The sequence below is a fragment of the Castor canadensis genome, chromosome 14 (genome assembly GCF_047511655.1).
Source record: "Castor canadensis chromosome 14, mCasCan1.hap1v2, whole genome shotgun sequence".
Classification (NCBI taxonomy): Eukaryota; Metazoa; Chordata; class Mammalia; order Rodentia; family Castoridae; genus Castor; species Castor canadensis.
Window position 1 is genome coordinate 40,088,626 of NC_133399.1, and position 20,577 is coordinate 40,109,202.

The window sequence follows — 20,577 nt, forward strand, 5'->3', positions numbered from 1 at the left end:
TTTAGGGTTGGGCAGGCCTGCCTGCTGTGTGACCCCAGGATCTCAACTTTCCCAACTGTGGAATGGGCTTTCCTTACAGGAACCAGCTTGCCAGGCTGAGGACCACTGGGGTAACTGGGGTAACTGTGGGCAGACATTCAGTAGGCCCCACCTTGCCACCTTCTCTAGCCATGCCAAACACGTAGGCCTTGGGGTCACTTGAGTTTTAATGCTGAGGGAAAGGACAGCTGTGCTGTGCCCACAAATGTCTCAGTGGCCCCCCAGTGTCAGTGCTCCAGCGCCCGCCTCTTCTGCAGCTTCTCCTCCAGCTCCGCTGTCACATCTCCCAGCCCTGGGGGGGCAGCACCTCCACTTCAGTTGGGCTCTGAATCCCATCTGTTACCCACCCCCAAATCTACCCAGGACCAGCACCTACAGACAACCCCCATGTGTGACTACATGGGTCACACACCTCAGAAGTCTGCCCTCTGTCCACCTCACAGTCCCCTTACTTGTTGCAAGGAAGACAGCCTGGGGTGAGCGGCCTGCCAGCTTCCTGGCTGGGACACCATTGATGGCTTTGGGTTCTGGAAAAGAAGGCAGATGAGGACAAAGGCCACTGCCATCGACAAAGGCAGTGTGGGAGGAGGGAGCCCTACCTGGCTTGGGGACGATGGGTGGCTTCGGCGGCTTTGCGGGAAGCTTTGCTAACTTCTTGGGCTTCAGGATGGCTGGCCGAGTAGAGGAAGACACTGAGTAGATAAATGTATGGTGTCACAAGGGACCATTAGCCAGCTCCCCCACCCCAGTAATGACAGCCCTGCCCCCACCCACCATCTTGATTCTCATAGTCGGCAGTTGGGATGTCTCCAATGGGGGTCACATAATTCTCATCCTGGCTTGGTAGTGGGGGCAGGGGAGGTAGTGGCGGCAGCTTGTCCTGGCTAGACACAGGCACAGACACAGGAGGTGGTGGCTTGGGGACACTTGCAGGGAGTGTAGGACCTGGTGAGGGAAAGGGGGAGTGTCACGTGTTGCTGTGCACGTGTGTTCTATGCACAGGCCCTTTATGGATCTCTATTTGTGTCCCCAGGCAGCATGGGCACACACATTCACTACACTTGTATAACTTAAATAGTTACTACTTGTGCATGTTAGTGTGTTGTGTGAATGACATGTCTGTGTTTGTGGGTGCTCCTGTGACCATGGCTTCAGATGGTACATGTGCTGTACAATATTTCCACAGGAACGTGGGACATACATGTCTATGTGGGTATATGAGTTTCTGACTACAGGTGGTGGAAGAGTTTGTGGAGTATCTCGTGTGCATGTGTGCACACATGTCTGTTGCACACCTGGGGTCTCTGCACCTGCCCAGCTCGGGGAGGACCACCCTGGGCAACCCATGGGCCTCTCCAATGTGACCCTGCCTCCAGCCCTCCGTGAACTGGGCCCACTTCTCTTTTCCCATTAGCCACCTGATCCCCCATCTCTGGGTACTATTTGTTCCTCTGTTCCTCCAGGGCCCACCCATTGAAATCCTTTGGGACCTTCAGCAAACCCTGCTTCCTCTGAGAAGGCTTCCCTGCTCTGTCTCCAGGTTTCTCCTCCATCCCAGGCTTGACCCCACAGGGATGGAGTGTCTGTGTCTACCTCTGTCAGTCACCCTCTGCCCAACCAGGGAGCCCCTTCACGGCCCAAATCTGGGTAATTTCTGTCCTTGAATTCTGCCTATGGGTCAGGATGTGACTGACACCTCTGATGTGGAATGTGGGTCCTGGGTCCCTCCCTCTGCCCCAGCAGCGATCATGTAAAGGGGGCGTCACCTGGACCCGGGGCGGAGGGCGCCACCCACAAATTCTCGCCGTTCTCTTTGTCCGCTTCCACGTAGCCTAGAACATAGAGGGCAGCCTGGAGGAGGCGCGGCGGCCAGGAGATCGGCCAGGGGTGTCCCCGTCGCGTGGGGACAGGAAAGGTGCGGACCGGGCCCTCCCAGCTCCCTGAAGCCGCACCCACCTAACACCTTCTCGTAGTCTTCGTCCAGGAGAAAGGGCACCAGCGCCCTCTTGGTGTGCGACACGAAATAGTTGACCACTGCGTCCAGCGAGGCGCAGGAGAACTGGGGGGGCAGATGGAGGTTGCGATTAGGGCTGGGGGAAAAAGGCGCGGACCAACAGCGCGCTAATCGAGACCCGAGCCCAATGCTTACCGGATCCTCCACGTCAATCACGTACTTAGAGCCCTCGTGCTTCACCTTGTAGTGCCGGACCACGGGTGCCCTGCTCAGGTAGTGGGCGATTAGGTGGCTGGGCGTCAAGGTATGTCTCGGCCCCACTCCTGGTTCCACCTCCGGGGAGGACCACTGGCTCCACCCCAAAAGGAGACCACGCCCCTAGGTTTGGCCCCGCCCTCAGAATCCTGACTCCACTCTCAGCGCGACCCCTGGCCTCACTATTCAATGTCAGGCCCTGGCCCCGCTTCCCCCTCCCCCCCTCCCCGGTGACCAAGGACTGCTCTACCTGCCCAGACTCGGGCCCCGCCCCCCGACTGTCCAGAACAGCTCATCCTAATCCCAGGACTAACTCCACCTGCAGAGGCCCCGCCCCTGCACACCTGACCTCTTCTCCCAAAGGCTTTGCAGCCTGGTCTGGGCTATACCTTTCGCCCACGGCGTGGAACCCCATTCCTGGGGCGGGGCCAGACTCAAGTGCCCGCCCCCTGAGCTCGAGCCCCGCCCCTACGCGGTCTCGATTTCGGGGCTGGCTCCGTCCCCGGCCCGACTCTCCTCCCACCCGCAGGGGCCAAGCCATGCTTGCGCACCCATTGAGTATCTGTCGTGTAGTGACCGACACGCCGTCCGTGCCGTCCCCGCTGGGCCGCAGCAGCAGGTTCCCGCACTCGGAGTAGCGCTCGAGCAGCAGCTGAGCCTCCAGACGGCTCACCTTCATGAAGCACCTGGGGCGGGCACGTCACCGGCTCGGCACGAGCTCCGCCCTTAAAGAATGAGCCCCGCCCCCTACACGTAACCCCGCCCCTGGAGCCCCAGCCTCCCATCCTAGACCCAGGCCCTGCCGCCCGAGACCCAGCCCTCTCCTAGATCCAGGACCAGTCTCTAGAGAACCACCAGCCTCTTCGTCTAAGCAGCTTCCCCATAAAGCTCTCCCGCCCGGGTCAAACCCTCCCGGAACATAACCCCGCCTTGGAGACCCCGCTCTACCTTCTAGGGACCTAGACCTGTCTCCCAAGGTCCCGCCCCAGTCCTATCCAAGACTCAACGTCAGGCGACCCCGCTCACCGCCCACCCTCAGCCACATAGGGCCGCTTGGGCCAGGCAGGGTACTCAGTACTCACGACGGCACCTCGAGGGCTCGTCGCGCCTCCTCTTTGGCCAGAACTGCAGCCATCATGTACAGATGTCCTGGCAGCAGGGTCAGGTTGGGGGGGACACGGAGCTGAGGGGGATGGAAGAACAGTAATCGCACAGAAGGTTGAGGAAACAGGCAACTACGTCCATGTCACAGACAGGCAAACTGAGGCCAGCGTGCAGAGCAAGGATGGAAGCCCAGTCTGAGGGCTCTAGAGCCACCTGGAACCTCAGGAGCAAAAAAGACAGGGAAACAGGGGACAGGGCAGGTGTTAGGGTCTCAAACTTTATAGTACAGTGCAGGGACTGGGCAGGTGGCCTACAAGTGTCAGGCAGAAAACAAGTGAGTAAAAGAAAAGGCAGAGATGTAGACTAAAATTACTGGGTGTTTTGCTTTTAGTACTAGGGTTTGAATTCAGGACCTTTTACTTGTTAGGCAGGCGCTCTACTACTTGAGCCACACCCCAAACCCTTTTTTGCTTTAGTTATTTTCCAGATAGGCGATCACATTTTTCCCTGGCCTGGACTGCAGTCCTCCTATTTAAGTTTCCATCGTAGGTGAGATCATGGCCAGCTTTTTTTGTTGAGATGTGGTCCTGCTAAGTTTTTGCCCAGACTGGCCTCAAACTGAGATCTTCCCAATCTCTACTTCTGGAGTAGCTGTGATTACAGATGTGTACCATGGCACCTAGCCAAACTCCTGTTTTTTAAAAATAGTGGTAGCTATTTAAAAAGTTTAGCATTGTTGACAAAACAGAAGATTTTTATGGGCTGTCTTTGGCAGGTGGGCCATTGGTTGAGACCAGTATGCCATATTCTAGAGGCTCATTTGTGGAATGAAGGATGGGAAAGGAAAGGAGGATTTCTGGAGCAGGGGAGAGAGGGTTGGAGGGTGACCACACTCACCTCCACCACGGTCAAGATGAGCCCTTTCCACATCTCTCGGGACTCCAGGCTCTCTAACTGGGAAGGGAAAGAAAGATGAAATAATAGTGAGAGTCTCTGTTTCCAAGTGCTGTTTCAAAGATGGGATGAGTTCGCTTAGGGTAATGTCTGAACATAGTCCTCGGTAACATGGCGTATTCTTTATAAATATTCTTATATCAGCATTTGAGAAACATGGATCAAATCCCAAGCACTTCTGATGCCCTAAACTCCCTCATGGCTCCCACCTCTCTGTCAGTAAAAACTCAAGTTCTCTCTGCAGTCCAAAAGGCTTTGCACAACCTGCCCTACCAGCACCTCCGACTGACCTACCTTGAACTTGATCTCCTGATCCCGAAGGACCAGGTTAAGGTGAATGCCAGGGTCACGTGAGCTTCCCCGGGGAGCCTCGTCTGTGAGCTTCACAAATGTTCTCAGGTCTAGCTTCTCCAGGGGCTGGGCAAAGAAACAGGGAGTCTGATTCCCAGGCCTGGGGGGCCCTCAGGACCCCTAGATGATGTAGCCGCTCCCTTGGTCACACGGTGCCCTCCCTCTGATCACCCTGAGCCCCTGTTCACATCCTCACCTGGAAGTCCCGATTGCTGTTGTAGAAACAGATGGTGAGACCTTGGAGACCTGCCCAGAACTTCTTGTAATCCTGAAGACCAGAGGTAGAAAGAGAAGGAGGTGAGGGAGCTGAGCTGGGGAACTTCAGTAGACCTGCTTCTGCCTGTCTCTCTCCTCTCCCTGAATGCTGGTCCCTCAGGTCTTCACAAAGCTACTCTCTTTGGGTATCTGATTAAATATGGTCTTTTCAGGGAGTTTCTCCCCACCTGTGGTTCAGCTTCTGAGGATCTGCTATCCTCTAAGAAAGGACAAAAAGGAACCTTGGTCTGAAGGTGTGGCTCAGTGGCAGAGCAATTGCTTAGCATAGGAAAGCACTAGGAAAAAAAAAAAAAAAGGAAACTTGAGAGGATGGGGGACTTGGGCAGCTCCACAAATTGTGGAGGTGAGGGCTCTAGGAGTAAAGGGAACTAACTAGCTTGGTGGTATTTCAGCCACCCATCCATCCACTCCCTGATCCATCCATCCACCCATCATTCACTCACTCATCCATCCACTCACCCACCCATCCATCCATCCATTTATTCACCCATCCATCTATCCATCTACCCACACATCCATCCATCCACCCATCCATCCACCCACACACCCACCAACCCATTCACCCATTTATCCATGCATTTATCCATCCACCCATCCATCTATCCATCCACTCATCCACCCATCATCCATTTACCCATCTATCCATCCATCCAGACAAGCATCTATTCACCCGTCATCCACCCATCCATCTATCCATCATTCATTCAGATGGTCCTCCAATCACCCATCATCCATGCAATCACTCATCTGTCCATCCATCTATATACCCATCATCTATCCATCCATCCATCCATCCATCCATTCATCTATCCATCCATCTATCCATCCATAGACACGTACCTGCATTTAATTGATATTTACTGAGGGCCTGCTGAGACTAGAGCAAACTCAGTGATTAAACTCAGCATGGCATATAGATTCAGCTTGACATGACTATAGCCATCCTGTAGTGGGAGTGGGGTTTGAACTCAGGGCTTCATGTTTGCAAGGCAGGCACTCTACCACTTGAGCCACACCTCCAGTCCTGTAACTGCCATGATTGTCCCAGAGTAACCTTAGTCAATATTTCCCTCCTAGTTCCCAGCATACTATGAAAAGACAAAACCATTAGAGTGGCTGGTGGAGCATCACAGCTGGACCCTGGTAAGGGGAATGTGCCTGGCTCTTCGATATTAGCTTCAGATAAAGCAGGTGCATTCCGGCTGGGCGCTGGTGGCTCACTCTGTAATCCTAGCTACTCAAGAGGCAGAGATCAGGAGGACTGGAGTTCAAAGCCATCCTGGGCAAATAGTTCTGAGAGACCCTATCTCGAAAAACTCATCACAAAAAAGGGCTTGTAGATTAGCTCAAGGTGAAGGCCCTGAGTTCAAACCCCAGCACTGAAAAAAAAAAAAATCCCAGCTTGGATGAAGTCATTTTTCCTAACCCATAAATCCACCTCTCTTTCTGAGCCAAGTCACAGCAATCAACTGGTCTTGCTCTGCCATGCTTCCTCGAGAAAGTCTCCCAATAGCTAGACCTGCTGGTCTCTGCCTGTAATCCTAGCACTTGGAGTCTGAGGCAAGAGGATTGTAAGTTGAGGCCAGCCTGGGCTACGAGTAAGACTCTGTCTCAGAATACAAAACCAAAGAAAAGTCTCGCAAGAAATCGTACTCAGGCAATTGTGGACCTATCTGCCTCTTTCTGGTCTCATGGTGCCTTGGAGAAGCTTCTCATACACTTGAACTGTGTATTTTGGAATATGTGATCAGACTTGGTCCATCATATCATAGTTAAGGACTGTTGGGTAAGTTGAGTTCTTGGTGACTCAGTTTCCCTGACTGTAGAATGGTCATAATTGTGGTGCCTACCTTAGAGGCTCTCATGAGAAGAAAGTGGGATTGATGGCATATATATATCTCTATGCCCAGTGCCTGCCCCAAGTAAAGCCCTCTACCCATTTCATAAGAGGGGAAAGTAAGTCTCCAAACCAGGTCAGGGGCATAGGAAGTAAGCTGGGATAAGGAAGGCTCGGAGTGGGGATCTGCACCTGGTCGCTTGATGGGTGGGGACATGACCATTCCATACTGCTTCTAGTGGATTCCATGGTGGGGGGGAGATTTGGACACAGGCAGGCAGAGGAAAGGTCAAGGTCACCTGGATGGAGGCAGAGAGGTGAGCAGGGAAAAACAGAAGGGATTGGCTGGGACTGTAGCAAGCAAGCAATGCATATGGGGTGTGAGGAGGCAGAGATAGGTCCTAGGGGAGACTGAGGGCTGGGGTGCAATCCCGAGGAAGACACACACACACACACACACACTCACATACTCTCACACCACTGGTCCCATGGTCACTATCTGATTCTGCCAAATGTGGCCCCCATCAGCTCTCACTGTCCTCAAATGTCACCTGTCCTGGCTTTGACCCCTGAAGCTCAAGTTCGCAGGGTTAATTCTGGACTGGAAAGAGGAGGAGGCGTAGGAGTCAGAGGGATCTTCATTTCCTGGAGGAAGTCCCTGGTCTTGTTTGTATTCAAGAGACAAGATGGAAACAGAGATGGGGACAGAGAAAGAGAGAGACAGATTGGGCTGTCAGACAGACAGACAGAACTAAAAGACACACAGAAAGGGAGCATATCAGAGGACGAGCCATGAAGAGAGACAGACACCAAGAGACACACAGAAAGGGATCAAATCAGAGAAAGTGATATGGAAAGAGAGAGTGAAACAGACAGAACCCCTGAAGTTGCTAGCGCATGCCTGGTTCCCTTCAGCAACTACCTGCCCCCTTGGCCAGTGGGTTTCAGAGAGGTAGTGTACCTGCTGGGACCGCCCAGCAGTGCCAGGCTCCCTGCCCCGTCTTACCTGGTCACAGGGCCCCTTTTTCTCTAGAAAGCTCTCGTAGTAGTGTGAAGGATGGACTCCCTTGGGCTTGGGGACCCGGGACGGGCCCAGGGCCGAGGCCATGGTGGCCTGGGTCTTTGCCCAGCCTCTCCTTCCAGCGGGCGCCTCAGCTAGGCCAGGAAGCCGAGAAACAGGTTCCAGGGGAATTTCCTCTCAGCGTCAGCCTGTCACCTCCCTCTCTGCCAGCGCTGGGCGGGGGCTGGGCTGGGGCAGGGCTGCAGCAGGTCCAGGATCCCAGGGAAATCCAGGCCTCTTTGGGCTCCCTTCCTAAGCAAAGATGGGGACATGAGCAAGCATAGGTGTTGCCTGAGGGGCTGAGGGATCAACAGACAAAAACAACCCATGCAAAGCATAATAGAAAGATCTTGAATGCCTGTTAAGCACCAGGATGTTACAATAGCTTGCCGCTTTGCTGGAATTCTTATAGCAATGGCCCCAAGCCTGTGTAGCAATCTGGGGAGATGTGATCTCTTTACTATGCTGTCTTCCTGTCCAAAGACATTGTCTATCTCCTCATTTACTTAAATCTTTCATTGCAATCATCAACATGGTATAATTCCTTTGCTTGCAGTGCTGGGAATCTAACCCATTTGCCTGGGCTGCCATCCAACCTCCATCCTCCTTATCTCAGTCCTCTAAGTAGTTAGGACTGCAGGTGTGAGCCACAGGCAGCTGGCCTTTTTTTTTTTTTTGCAGTACTGGGGTTTAAACTCAGGGCCTTGAGCCACTCTACCAGCCCTGTTTTTGTGAAGGGTTTTTTGAGATAGGGTCTCTCAGAACTATTTGCCCAGGCTGGCTTTGAACCATGATCTCCTGATCTCTGCCTCCTGAGTAGTGGTTGGGCCACCTGCACCTGGCTAAAATAGTTTTTTGCCTTTTTTTTTTTTTTTGGTGGTACTGGGGTTTTGAACTCAGGCCTCCACACTTGCAAAGCAGGTACTCTACTGTTTGAGCCACACCTCCAGTCCAGTGGCCATTTTTGATTAATTATACAAGGCACTATTTTTGGTGGTGCTGGACATGTAACCCAAGGCCTCAGCTGAGCAAGTGTTCCTCCACTGAGATGCACTCCAGCCCCCTGCAGCTTTCTCTCTTTGTGCTGGCTTTGTCTGGTGTCAGTATTTTGGTAGCAGGGTAGTAACAGCAGCTCCATGAAATGAATTGAGATGTGTTCCCTCCTCTTCTGTTTTCTGGAAGAGATTATGCAAAACTGGTGTGAATTCTTTTAAACTGACAGAAATGTTTAGTGAAACTGTTCTGGCCTGGAGATTTCTTTTTCAGGAGTTTTAAAACGACAAATTCTACTTCCTTAATACAAGGCTAGGCTGCTTGGACTTTATACAGGTGACAAAGAATACACTTTAGTTTCCATAGGATAAGTAAGTGTTTGCGTAGTGCCATCTCTGTCTGCAAACCCATCTAATGAAGTGCACAGTATTTGCGTGGACAGGTGCCATTCAGTATCAAGCCACAGTGGTTAGTTTTGATTTTATTTGTCAAAGGCAATGGGGAGCCATAGAAGGGTTTAAGGGGGAGATGGTAATAGTTGCATTTTAGAAAGATCTCTCTAGGTCCAGGGTGGAAGGTGAAATGTGTGAAATTCGACGTTTAAGGAGATGGCCAAGGTCCTGGTGCGAGAAGCTGTCTCAGGGTTTTGCAAAGCGTGGGATGAAAAGAGCCAAGGAGAAAGTGACAGGGGGATAAACGGAGGCTGGTTTGGTCCCTACTTAGCCTCAGGGGCTGGAGGATGATCAGCTGTGGACTGGACAGTCAGGATGACTCTGAAAGGAGCCCTGGGCAAGAGAGAGAGAGAGAGAGAGAGAGAGAGAGAGAGAGAGAGAGATCACACTTATTCTGTTCTTATTCTATGACAAGTCCTATTCCTTGGAACATTCCAAAGGCCTGGGGTTGGAAAGCACCTGCTGGGTTGGCATGAGGCCCTGAGTTAGGGGCAACACCGAGACCACAGCCTGTTAGTTTGCAACCTGGGGCTGGGGGGCTGGACAGGAGTGGGAAGACTCTAGCGGGACTTCCAGTGCTGCCAAAAAAGAAAAAAAGAAAAAAAAAAGATATATAACATTTCAGAGCGTGCTGCTTTTAGTCTGACCTTCCCCTCGTCCATAATGGCCTGTCCTCTCTTCCCCATGGATCCAGGCAAACCCACCGGCGTTTGAGGCCAGCCCAGGGCGCATCTGAACTCCTAGTCCCCACCCCCGCCTTCCCGGACTGCCCTGGCTGGGGGAGTCCCGGCGCTGGGCCTCGGGGCGAAGGTCCCAAAACAGAGAATAGGGACAACAGCCGGGAATACCAGTCCAGAACGAAGTCCACCAGAGCCCTGCCCCTTTCCTCTGTCACGCTAGACCCGCGAGGCAGGTTTTATCCGGGAGCTGATTGGTTGGCGAAGAAACAGACTCCGCATCTGATTGGATGAATGAGGCCGGGGCTTGATAATTGATTCATGGAGATGGCTACTCATTGGCTGAATCCGAGTTCGGGCGGACTCAGCAGTTTAATACCGATTGGCTGGACGGAAATCCAACGCCTGTTGCCAATTGGTTGAAGGTGAAATATAATGACTGGCAGGCGGGCTCTGCCCTGGTGCAATCTGTGGGCCTGCGGAGGGGGCAGAGAGGCTAACCCTTAAGGGAGACCCCGCTTTAGATGACTCCTGCGCCGGGCTGCTTCCCCTCTGCATCCCGAGGGTCCTCCGGACCCCAGTTTTTCCCCTGGACACAACGGCCGAGTCTTCTGAGCCCTTCTACAACGGTGGCCTCGGTCCTCAGTTTCCCCGCTCACTCCAGCATGCTGACCCACCCACTAGAGCCCCGCCCCCCCCTCCAGGCCCAGACAGCAAACTAACAGGCGGAGGTCCCGGCCTCGGTTTCCTCCTCCCGGTCACCGCCACCACCCTCCGGCCTCAGTTTCCCAAATGATCCGGGAGGACTGAGATCGCGATTCCCTTTCCCGCGCGTGGGTCAGCCCGAGGCCTCGGTTTCCCCGTTCGCCGCAGCGGCCGAGCCTCCCCTCCGCCCTCCGGCGGCGGCCAATGGCTGGGGCGCCGCAGCTCGGGGCGGGGCCGGGTGACGTGCGTGAAGAAAGAGCCTGCGGCGCGCGGGCGCGGGGCGGAGCGGCCATGGCGGGTACCGCGGGGCTGGCGGGCGGAGCCCGCGCGGTGCCGGGCGCGGGGGCTGGCCCTGCGGGGCGCGCTCGGCTTCGCTGCAGCCTGTCGCTGTCCCGCAGCTCCGGAGCCGCTGTCCCCCGCGGGTGGCGCGGGCGAGGAGGCGCCGGATGAGGACGAGGATGAGGCGGAGGCCGAGGACCCCGAGCGGCCGGCGGGCGCGGGCGCGGGCGCGGGCGCGGGCGGCGGGCGCGGTGGCGGTGGCGGTGGCGGTGGCGGGCCCGGGCCGGGGGTCTGCAGCGGGCTGGGGGGCGTGCTCACCAGGCGCGCGGTCACGCTGCGGGTGCTGCTCAAAGACGAGTTGCTGGAGGCCGGCGCCGGGGTGCTATCCATCTACTACCTGGTGAGCCTCCCCGCTTCCCCCCATCCCATCCCTGCTCTGGCAAGAAGGGGAAATGAGGCCTTAGGATGAGCCCTGATGTGGGGAGGGGAAACTGAGGATGCATCAGCCAGAGGACACGATTCATTAAATACCCTATTCCCCAATGGAGAAACTGAGGCTTCCCCTGCACAGGGACAGATGGGTCATATCTCTGCCCTCTTGGCTGTGTGTCCCCGCTTAACCTCTCTGTGTAATAGTAGTTTCTCTTTCTGTAAAATGCTGCTTGGGTCCTTGTACTATTATTGCTCTCTTTGTTCTATATTTATTTTTAGGAGAAAGCAAAGATTTATTAGGACGCCATGAAAAGGGGAGAGAATGGTGGGCAGCCACACATAGGAGCTGGTGCCTTTTTTTGTGTGCCAGGGATGAAAGCCAGGATCTTGTTCATGCTAGGAAAGTGCTCTATCGTAGAGCTCCGACACTTAGTTTTTGTTTGTGTGTCTGTTGGCTGTTTTTTTTTTTTTTTTTTTTTTTGAGACAAGCTCTAGGTAGGTAGTCTGGGCTCAAACTTGAAACCCTTCTGCTTCCCTCTCCTGAGTTCTGGGATTACAGATGTGGGCCACCAAGCACAATCCTTTAGTTTTTTTTTTTTCCTGTATTGGGGTTTGAACTCAGGGCCTACACCTTGAGCCACTCCGCCCCTCCTTTTTTTGTGATTTTTTTTTTTTTTTGAGATAGAGTCTCTCAAATTATTTGCCTGGGTTGGCTTTGAACCACAATCCTCCTAATCTCTGCCTCCTGAGTAGTTAGGATTACAGGCGTGAGCCACCGGCGCCCAACAGGTTTTTTTTTTTTTTTTTTTTAATTAAACAAAATTACATTTTTGTTGTTGTTTTTGGGACAGTTGCCCATGGCTACAATCCTAGCTACTTGGGAGGCTGATATCGGAAGGATTGCAGTGTGAGGCCAGCCAGGGCAAATAGTTCATGAGACCCCATCTCCAAAATAACCAGAGCAAAATGGACTGGAGGTGTGGCTCAGGTGGTAGAGCTCTTGCTTTGCAAGTGTGACGCCCTGAGTTCTAACCCCAGTCAGAGCCTTGTGTTCACTAGGTAGACTCTACCACTTGAGTCACGTTACTTAGTGTTCTAATCGAGCACCTTCTGTGTGTCAGGCTGTGTGTTGGTTGTCAGGGATACAGCAGTCATCAAGACTGACCTGGTTCCTTCCCTTAGGAAATCACAGTCCAGTGAGAAGGAGGTTGGCCTGGGAAGGGCTCCTGGGGACCTTGAAGGGACCTCTGTACTGGAAAGTGGGTGCCAAGACTCAGGGAGCATGAGGTTAGATGTCTGTGAGTGGGCCCTGGTGGCTGAGAGGTCCTGGGTGCAGCCAGCCCCTTGTCCCTGCAGGGGAAAAAGTTCATTGGGGACTTGCAGCCCGACGGGAGGATCGTATGGCAAGAAACTGGACAGGTCTTCAACTCCCCCAGCGCCTGGGCCACCCACTGCAAGAAGCTGGTCAACCCAGCCAAGAAGTCTGGCTGTGGCTGGGCCTCTGTCAAGTACAAGGGCCAGAAACTGGACAAGTACAAGGCTGCCTGGCTCCGACGACACCAGCTCCACATGCCCATAGCAGCTGCCGATGAGGTAAGTCCTTCACACACTGACCCGCTGTGGATGAGGAGTGCTTATCTGGATACAGCTCCTCCAGGGCTGGACCAGACGACTGAAGGAGGTGAGGGAGCCCGTGCAAAGGCCCTGGGGCAGGATGAGCCTGGGTGATGGAAGAGCAGCAAGGAGGACGTGTGGCTGGAGCAGAGGGAACGAGGGGGACAGAGTGGGGAGGGAGGTAGAGAGGGGACAGGCAGGTGGTGCAGGGCCCTGTGGGCTGCAGGGAGGACTTGGGCTTTGTGCCTGAGGGAGGTCGGAGCCATGGAGAGCTGTGGGCAGGGGAGGGAGGGGCCTGATTCAGTGCTCACAGGCGCCCTCTGCTGGCTTCTGCGGGGATGATAGGGAGAGCCTGGGGACCAGGCAGAAGCCACTGGGCTGGGCTGGTCCTAATAGGCAATTGATTGGACTAGATGTCCATGGAGAGGGAAGAAGTGGGTAGGTCCTGGGTGTTTATTTATTTTTATTTTTGATGGCACTGGGGTTTGAACTCAGGACTTCACCCTTACTAGGCCACTCTACCACTTGAGCCACACTTCCAGCCCTTGGTCCTGGGTATTTTGAAAAGTGGATGTGACAGGATTTACCAGTGGATCAGATGTTGGAGGTCCTGAGCTGGTAGTGAGCTGCTCTGGGGCAAGAAGGGGGACAGGGAACAGCAGTTTGGGGGCCCAGCGTGGCTGTGTTGAGGGTGAGACATTGTGAAACTCCACATGGAAAGGTCAGGGGGCAGCTGGACCTGAGTCCAGAGCTCGGGGAAATCCTGCTCTGGAGACAGGACCAAGGATATCATCAGGATCTCAGGCTCACAGTCCCGAGAGTGGATAAGGCTGCTTGGGAGACTGTGGTTGAAGGAAAGAGGAGTCCAAAGACTCAGGGATCCAAGATGGGAAAAGAGACCAGGAAAGGAGGGGAGGTTCTGGGCCTGGGGCCAAGGGAGAAAAGGTGTTCCCAGGAGATGTGACTTTTGGATTTGGTTTCAAAGAGCTCACCTAGAGAGGAAGGATAATTGAGGGAATTTGAGATAATCTATGTAGACATGTAGGTGCTGTGTGTCAAATGCTCCGCATATTTATCTTATCCCACCCTGTCACTACCTCTGGCTGGAGGTTACTGTTCTGTTTGACAGATGGGAATAAGTTCAGAGAGGCTAGGGCCCTCACCTGCCGTCACACAGCCTTTACAAGATAGAGACTTGCTGGAGGAATGGCTCAAGTGGTAGATTGCCTGCCTAGCAAGCTCAAGGACCTGAGTGCAACCCCCAGTACCTCAAAAATAATAAAATTAAGTAAATAAATAAATAAAAAGTAAGAGATAGAGGTGAGGGAGATGAATATGATTGAAGTACTTTATCTGCATGTATGAAAATAGAATAATGAAAAACATTAAAAAATGTAAAAAATGGGGGAGGGGACTAAGTAATAGAGGGCTGAATTTGATCAGAGTACAATGAATGCATTTATGGAAATACCACAATGAAACCCCTCTGTACAATAAAAATATGCCAATATAAAAGGAAACAACAAAAGAGCTGGTGGAGTGGCTCAAGTGGTAAGAGCGCCTGCCTAGCCAAACCAAGCGTGAGGCCCTGAGTTCAAACCCCAGTGCCACCAAAAAAGAAAAGGAATTCCACCCTGCGAGACGTCCACGTGGGAGCATCCCACGCTTCTGGGAGCCTGTTGTGCACCTCAAATGCTTCTGCTCACGCTCTCCCTCTAGTGGTTGCGGGGGGAAGTGGCACCCAGGCCACCAGCCTGCAGGTCTGGGACTTGGGTGGGTGGAGAGCACCAGCTGAAGGTTCCACTTCTGTCCCCCACCAGAGCCCAGCTAGTGAAGGGGAGGAGGAGGAGCTGCTGATGGAGGACGACGAGGACGAGGTTCTGGCGGGGGTCTCGGCGGAGGACAAGAGTCGGAGACCCCAGGGGAAGGGCCCCTCGGAGCCTGCGCACGCTGGTGAGAGGCGCGGGGTGGGGGTGGGGAGGGAAATAATGAGGAGGGGGAGGAGGAGGAGGAGTGGGGCCTTGGTTTGCCCTGGTGTCCCCAGCCGTGCCACCTAATTTTATTAGCCGCCTTAGTTCTGAAGTTCTAGTGCTGGGATTCTGGGTCCCTCTGACTTATTTCTTTATGTGCTGCCTAATTTCTTTGGCAGCCTCTGCAGTCCCCCAAACACCCCCTCCCCCCACCCCATCCCCCAGTTTCTTGGGACCAATGCTCTGTCCAGGCTGGGGATCCGCGACTTTCTCTCCTCCCCCTCCCAGAGGCCACGCCCCCCGGGAAGCGAGTGGAGAGCAAGGTCCGGGTGCCGGTCCGCTACTGCATGTTGGGCAGTCGCGACTCAGCCAGGTCCGATGTGTCCCGAGCCACCCCTGCCTCAGTTTACTACAGGGAGCCTTTGCTTGGTGTGGAGGGAGCAAGCGTGGGGGTGGGGTGGGCACAGAGCCTGGATCTTCAGAGCTGTGGGGGGTGGGTGGGTGGGGGAAAGCCTGGGGTTCCTGAGGCTATGCGACCCTCCTGGCCTCTCCAGGAATCCCCACACCTTGGTGGAAGTAACGTCCTTTGCGGCCATCAACAAGTTCCAGCCGTTCAATGTGGCCGTTTCCAGCAACGTGCTATTTCTGCTGGTGTGTGACCAAGCTCCCTTGTCCCTCAGTGTCCAGGGGTGAGGGGCTCCCAGGCCTGGGCAGGGGGGCTGGACCGACCAGGAGGGAGAGTCTTTGGGAATGTCCACTCCAAGAGAGCAGGGAGTTTGTCTGCTGTGTTTGCAGCTGGTAAAATGTGGGCGCTCAGTGTATGTTTGCTCCTGGTAAACAGTAGGTGCTTAATAACTGTAAGGGGGAGGAAGAGAGTGGGCTGGCTCCACATTGGGGCAGGAGCTACAGCCTGAGCCTCTCATCTCCAGGACTTCCACAGTCACCTGACACGGAGTGAAGTGGTGGGCTACCTCGGGGGCCGCTGGGACATCAACAACCAGAGTGGGTATTGGAGACCAGGTGGGCCTGAACTATTTGCTGGGCTGGCTTCGAACACCTATCCTCCTGATCTCTGCCTCCTGAGTAGCTGGGATCACAGGCAAAGGGAGGGACGTGGGGCCACAGTCAACAGCTGTTTCTTCCATGTTGCTCCACAGTGCTCACTGTGCTGAGAGCCTTCCCCTGCCGGAGCCGGCTTGGGGATGCCGACGCCGCGGCCACCATTGAAGAGGAGGTGAGGGGCTGCATGGGGGTCAGAGCTGTCCTGGTGGCCAGGCCAGTGCCAGTGCCTAGCAAGTGTGCCAGTGAGCATGCATGCCTCTGTCTTGGGTGCCAGCCCTGGCTCGCTACTTGAATCCTGCCAGCTTCACTCACTCTGTTTCTTGTCTCTTTTTTGTGGCAGTACTGGGGTTTGAACTCAGGGCCCCATGCTTGCTAAGCAGGTGCTCAACCACTTGATCCACTCAGCCAGCTTACTCTTTTTTTTTTTAAATGATCTTTCTTTCCTTTTTTGGCTAAGCAACAGCTGCTGCTCCCCAGTTCCACTTCTGTTGGGTTTTGTGTGTGTGTGTGTGTGTGTGTGTGTGTGGTGCTGGGGTTTGAACTCAGGGTCTACACCTCAAGCCACTCCACCAGCCCTTTTTTGTGATGGGGTTTTTCAAGATAGGGTCTCCTGAACTATTTTGTGTGGGCTGACTTTGAACTGCGATCCTCCTGACCTTTGCCTCCTGAGTGGCTAGGATGACAGAAGCCACTGGTGTCCGGTGCTGTTCTTAACACCCATTTTGGGGTTTTTTTTTTTTGGCAGTACAGGGTTTTGAACTTACTGCGCTTGCTAGGCAGCTGCTCTACCACTTGAGCCACCTGGGCCAGCTGTTTTGGTGTTCGTTATTTTTGAGGTAGGGTCTCACTTTATGCCCGGACCTGTCTTGACCATAATCCTCCTCGATTTGCATGTGTATCACCGCATCCAGCCATTGGTTGCGATGGGATCTTGAGAACTTTTTGCTCCGGGCCAGCTTTGAACTGCAATCTCCGCCTCCCAAGTAGCTAGGATTACAGGTGTGAGCCACCACACCAGACCTGTACCCTCTTTTTTGAGACTCTCTCATGTCCCTCGGGGGACAGGTAAAAAGGTGTGGCTTCAGCAGTTCTTTGTCTTTGCCTGCACTTGTTGCTGATGCTTGGAAGCAGCCATGTGCATCTGCCTCTGTACTTACTGAAGGGCTTCTGTGAGCTAGGGACAGTTGCCCTGTGTTCACAGGTTCCATGTGTGTACATCCCATCAATCATAGACTGAAAATATTACGGAACATATAAAATTTTCCTTGTCATTATTCACCTGGAGGCGTGGGAGGTTTGTGCAGACCGTGCGCCAATACTTTGCTGTTTTATATGAGGATTTGAGCATCGTGCATTCTGGCACCCTGTGGGCCCCAGGCGCCAGTCCTCTTTGGGTATCAAGGGACGACTCAATTGTTCAGTGAGCCAAGGACACGCCACCTTACCCTCACCTTCAGATAGGGACAGTTTTCTTGTGCTTGCCCAGCTATACTTGTTTTTTTTTTTTCCCTTGGTGGTAGTGAGGTTTGAACTCAGGGCCTTGTGCTTGCTAGGCAGTTGCTCTGCCACTTGAGCCACACCTCCAGTCCTATAGAAATATTTGACCTTGTGGCTTTGGGTGAGGGTAGGAGCAAGGTGGATCTGCATTTATTCATGGTTGGCTGCGTGTGTGTGTGAGTCCATGACAGCTGTTCAAGCCCTGCCCCACCCCCTCACTCCCGTCTCTGCCTGCAGATCTACCAGAGCCTGTTCCTGCGGGGCCTGTCCCTGGTGGGCTGGTACCACAGCCACCCGCACAGCCCGGCGCTGCCCTCACTGCAGGATATTGACGCACAGATGGAGTACCAGCTGCGGCTGCAGGGCTCCAGCAATGGCTTCCAGCCCTGCCTGGCGCTGCTCTGCTGTGAGGCCCAGGCTGGGGGTGCGAGGGAGGGGGACCGTGCCATGATGGCTGAGCCTCCATGCCAGCCTCTCTCCCTCTTCCCCCAGCCCCGTACTACTCAGGCAACCCAGGTCCTGAGTCCAAGATCTCGCCCTTCTGGGTGATGCCTCCCCCTGAGGTATGGTAGCTGCTGGGGAAGGCTGAGGGCCAGGGAAGGGTGTGTGTGGATGGAGCGAGGGTATCTGGGCAGATGTGCCAGGGATGAGAGTTTTATCGACAGTCCAAGGCTGGGGGCTTTGGTTCTGGGGAGTTGGGGCCTCAGTTTGTCTCACCCATGAAATGAGGACATGATGGTCACTCTAGGCTGCAGTGAAGGCTTGGCTGGAGCCTTGTCACCAAAGGGGTTTCTTTCCTGAACCGTGCCTGGCTTCATTCCCCATGGGGTCAGAGGTCAGCAGGATGCTTCTCAGCCCGTTGGGTTCTGTAGATTCCCACAGCTCTGAACCATAGACTGCCGCAGCCCCAGGGTCCCTTGCTGCGCCATCATCACGGGCTGGGGCCTGATGAGGCCTCTCTGACCCGCCTGCATCCCTCCAGCAAAGGCCCAGCGACTACGGCATCCCCATGGACGTAGAGATGGCCTATGTCCAGGACAGCTTCCTGACCAATGACATCCTTCATGAGATGGTGAGCTCACTCCTGGGGCCAGGCAAATGCTCATTCTCCCAGGCTCCACTGCCAGCCTGGAATGACATTTATTTATTTCTGGTACTAGGGTTTGAACTCAGGGCCTACACTTTGAGCCACTCCACCAGCCCTTTTCTGTGTTGGGTATTTTTCGAGATATGGTCTTGCTAACTATTTGCCAGGGCTGGCTTTGAACTGTGATCCTTCTGATCTCTGCCTCCTGAGTAGCTAAGATTACAGGTTGAGCCACCAGTGCTTGGCTTTTGATTTTTTGAGATAGGGTCTCACTATGCAACCCAGGTTGGCCTTGAACTCACAGTCTTCTTGAGCCATATCCCCAGACATTTTTGCTTATTTTTTGAATTGGGTCTCATTTTATCTGTGATCCTCCTGTGTTACACTGCCTGAGTAGCTGGGATGGCAGGTGCAAGCCACCATGCCCAACTTTCACTGGTTGAGGTGGGATCTTGCTAACTTTTTTTGGGCTGGTCTCAAATGGATCCCCTCCTGATCTCTGCCTCCTTAGTAGCTAGGACTACAGGCATGTGCCACGGTGTCTGGCCAGGTAACTTTTTCTTTTTTGGCAGTACTGGGGTTAGAACAGGGCCTCGTGCTCGCTGGGCAGGTGCTCTACCCCTTGAGCCACTCTGCCAGCCCAACATGAACACTTTTTAATTGTGTATTTAACAAGAGTTGAACTTGGGCTGGGGGTGTGGCTCAAGTGGTAGGCCTCCTAGGCCTACTGTAAGTTCTCCTTTGTGTCACTTGGATCATGACTCCATGATCTGTTGGTGACTTGGGTCCTATCTCTGGGCTGCTATGTCGGTCCTGTGTGCATGCTAGTACACTGCAGGCGGGTGAACAGGGAGGGAGCCAGGAGGGCCAGCCCTGTGTCCCACAGATGCTGCTGGTGGAGTTCTACAAGGGTGCCCCAGACCTCGTGAGGTTCCAGGAACCGTGGAGCCAGGAGCACAGCTATCTGGACAAGCTCAAGGTGAGAGCGGACTGTTGCAGGGAGCACCTGGGTTGTACCAGGGCAGCTTGAGAAAGGGACCATAATGAAGGTAAGTCCAAAGCTAGGGTGCAGCCCAGTGGTGAGCACTCACCTAGCACGTGCCAGGCCTGGGTTCTTCCCAGCACCATGAAAAGTGAAAAGCAACAACAAGTTAAGAATTCGAAGCTCCCAGACCTTTGGGTATCCTACAGGGGAAGCTGCTGGTGTGACCGTTTCACATGATGGCCATCACCTGAGAAGGGGTGCGTGGATTCTGGTTTACAGGGCTTGGCCACCCTCAGAGTGCCCTGTTTGTTTCCTGCTTTAGTCACTGTCATGAAACTCTCCGCTCCACTTTGTGCAGAAACTCCTGTCTAAGCCATTTTCTCAAAGTGTCCCAGCACAGGATTGCTCCTGGTCACCTCCACCCACTGCACTGGGCAGCTGGGGTGAGGAGTGCTGACTTAATTGGGTGGCAGTCCTAAGGTACAGGACAGGGAGGTGGAAGCCCAGGGGTATAGCTCAAGCCCTTGGCCCTGTTTCAGATCTCCTTGGCCAGCAGGACACCCAAGGACCAGGGCGTGGGCCATGTGCTGGAGCAGGTCTGCAGTGCCCTCAAGCAGGGCAGCTGAACACAAGGTGCCATGAGCCTAGTGAGCACAGCTCTGACCGCAGTCCCCAGCCCTCTGTGATTCACACTCAGCTAATAAAGAAGCAAGAGCAGACACTAGCTCATGAGTATATCACCTTGGGTGGGTGAGGGTGGGCGGGTGTCCTGGATGGGTCCCCTCCTTGGAGAGGAGGGGTACGGACTTTACCGGCACCTGGCCCTGGCTCCCATCTTGTCTGCCCCCCACCCTGACCACCACAGCACTTGTCAGACATGCAAGCTGCTGTCTGGGCAGCAGAATGCTCAGGGTGCAGGAGGGACGGTGGGTGGAAGGTGTGGGTGTGGCTCTGTGGGGCAGGTTCCTGCGCCACGCCAGGGAGGTGGCATGGG

General features: G+C 54.2%; 2 protein-coding genes across 4 annotated transcripts; one reads left to right on the top strand and one right to left on the bottom strand.

Annotated features, from left to right (window-relative positions):
• Nucleotides 1-187: 187 nt before the first annotated feature.
• Stap2 (signal transducing adaptor family member 2) lies at nucleotides 188-8,139 on the bottom strand. Of its 2 annotated transcripts, XM_074054359.1 has the most exons (13): nucleotides 7,777-8,128; nucleotides 4,854-4,925; nucleotides 4,601-4,723; nucleotides 4,250-4,306; nucleotides 3,331-3,431; nucleotides 2,800-2,934; nucleotides 2,189-2,258; nucleotides 1,996-2,098; nucleotides 1,806-1,871; nucleotides 814-984; nucleotides 639-731; nucleotides 492-566; nucleotides 188-331 (listed from the first exon to the last, which is right to left on the bottom strand). In XM_074054359.1, the coding sequence occupies exons 1-13, from the start codon at nucleotides 7,876-7,878 to the stop codon at nucleotides 267-269; spliced, it is 1,233 nt and encodes a 410-aa protein (XP_073910460.1). In that variant the 5' UTR covers nucleotides 7,879-8,128; the 3' UTR covers nucleotides 188-266. The 2 variants fall into 2 exon arrangements, with proteins under 2 accessions (XP_073910460.1, XP_073910461.1); XM_074054360.1 differs by lacking the exon at nucleotides 814-984 and having other exon boundaries at nucleotides 7,777-8,139.
• A 2,706-nt stretch (nucleotides 8,140-10,845) lies between these two features.
• On the top strand, nucleotides 10,846-20,302 carry Mpnd (MPN domain containing). Of its 2 annotated transcripts, none has more exons than XM_020165879.2 (13): nucleotides 10,846-10,955; nucleotides 11,056-11,336; nucleotides 12,725-12,961; nucleotides 14,803-14,935; nucleotides 15,241-15,325; nucleotides 15,507-15,603; nucleotides 15,882-15,972; nucleotides 16,110-16,186; nucleotides 17,749-17,917; nucleotides 18,004-18,074; nucleotides 18,494-18,583; nucleotides 19,485-19,577; nucleotides 20,123-20,302. In XM_020165879.2, the coding sequence occupies exons 1-13, from the start codon at nucleotides 10,862-10,864 to the stop codon at nucleotides 20,207-20,209; spliced, it is 1,605 nt and encodes a 534-aa protein (XP_020021468.2). In that variant the 5' UTR covers nucleotides 10,846-10,861; the 3' UTR covers nucleotides 20,210-20,302. The 2 variants fall into 2 exon arrangements, with proteins under 2 accessions (XP_020021468.2, XP_020021469.2); XM_020165880.2 differs by having other exon boundaries at nucleotides 10,848-10,955; nucleotides 15,882-15,954.
• The last annotated feature ends 275 nt before the right edge of the window (nucleotides 20,303-20,577 follow it).

Bases quoted from the DNA above. Each gene is read 5' to 3' on its own strand.
- Stap2 (XM_074054359.1), bottom strand. From the start codon at position 7,878: ATGGCCTCGGCCCTGGGCCCGTCCCGGGTCCCCAAGCCCAAGGGAGTC. The intron at 4,724-4,853 runs GTGAGGATGTGA...TTCTTTGCCCAG, and splicing joins ACAGCAATCGGGACTTCCAG to CCCCTGGAGAAGCTAGACCT. The intron at 4,307-4,600 runs GTAGGTCAGTCG...TTCCCTTCCCAG, and splicing joins ATCAGGAGATCAAGTTCAAG to TTAGAGAGCCTGGAGTCCCG.
- Mpnd (XM_020165879.2), top strand. From the start codon at position 10,862: ATGGCTGGGGCGCCGCAGCTCGGGGCGGGGCCGGGTGACGTGCGTGAA. The intron at 15,973-16,109 runs GTGGGCCTGAAC...GTTGCTCCACAG, and splicing joins GAGTGGGTATTGGAGACCAG to TGCTCACTGTGCTGAGAGCC. The intron at 18,075-18,493 runs GTATGGTAGCTG...GCATCCCTCCAG, and splicing joins GGGTGATGCCTCCCCCTGAG to CAAAGGCCCAGCGACTACGG.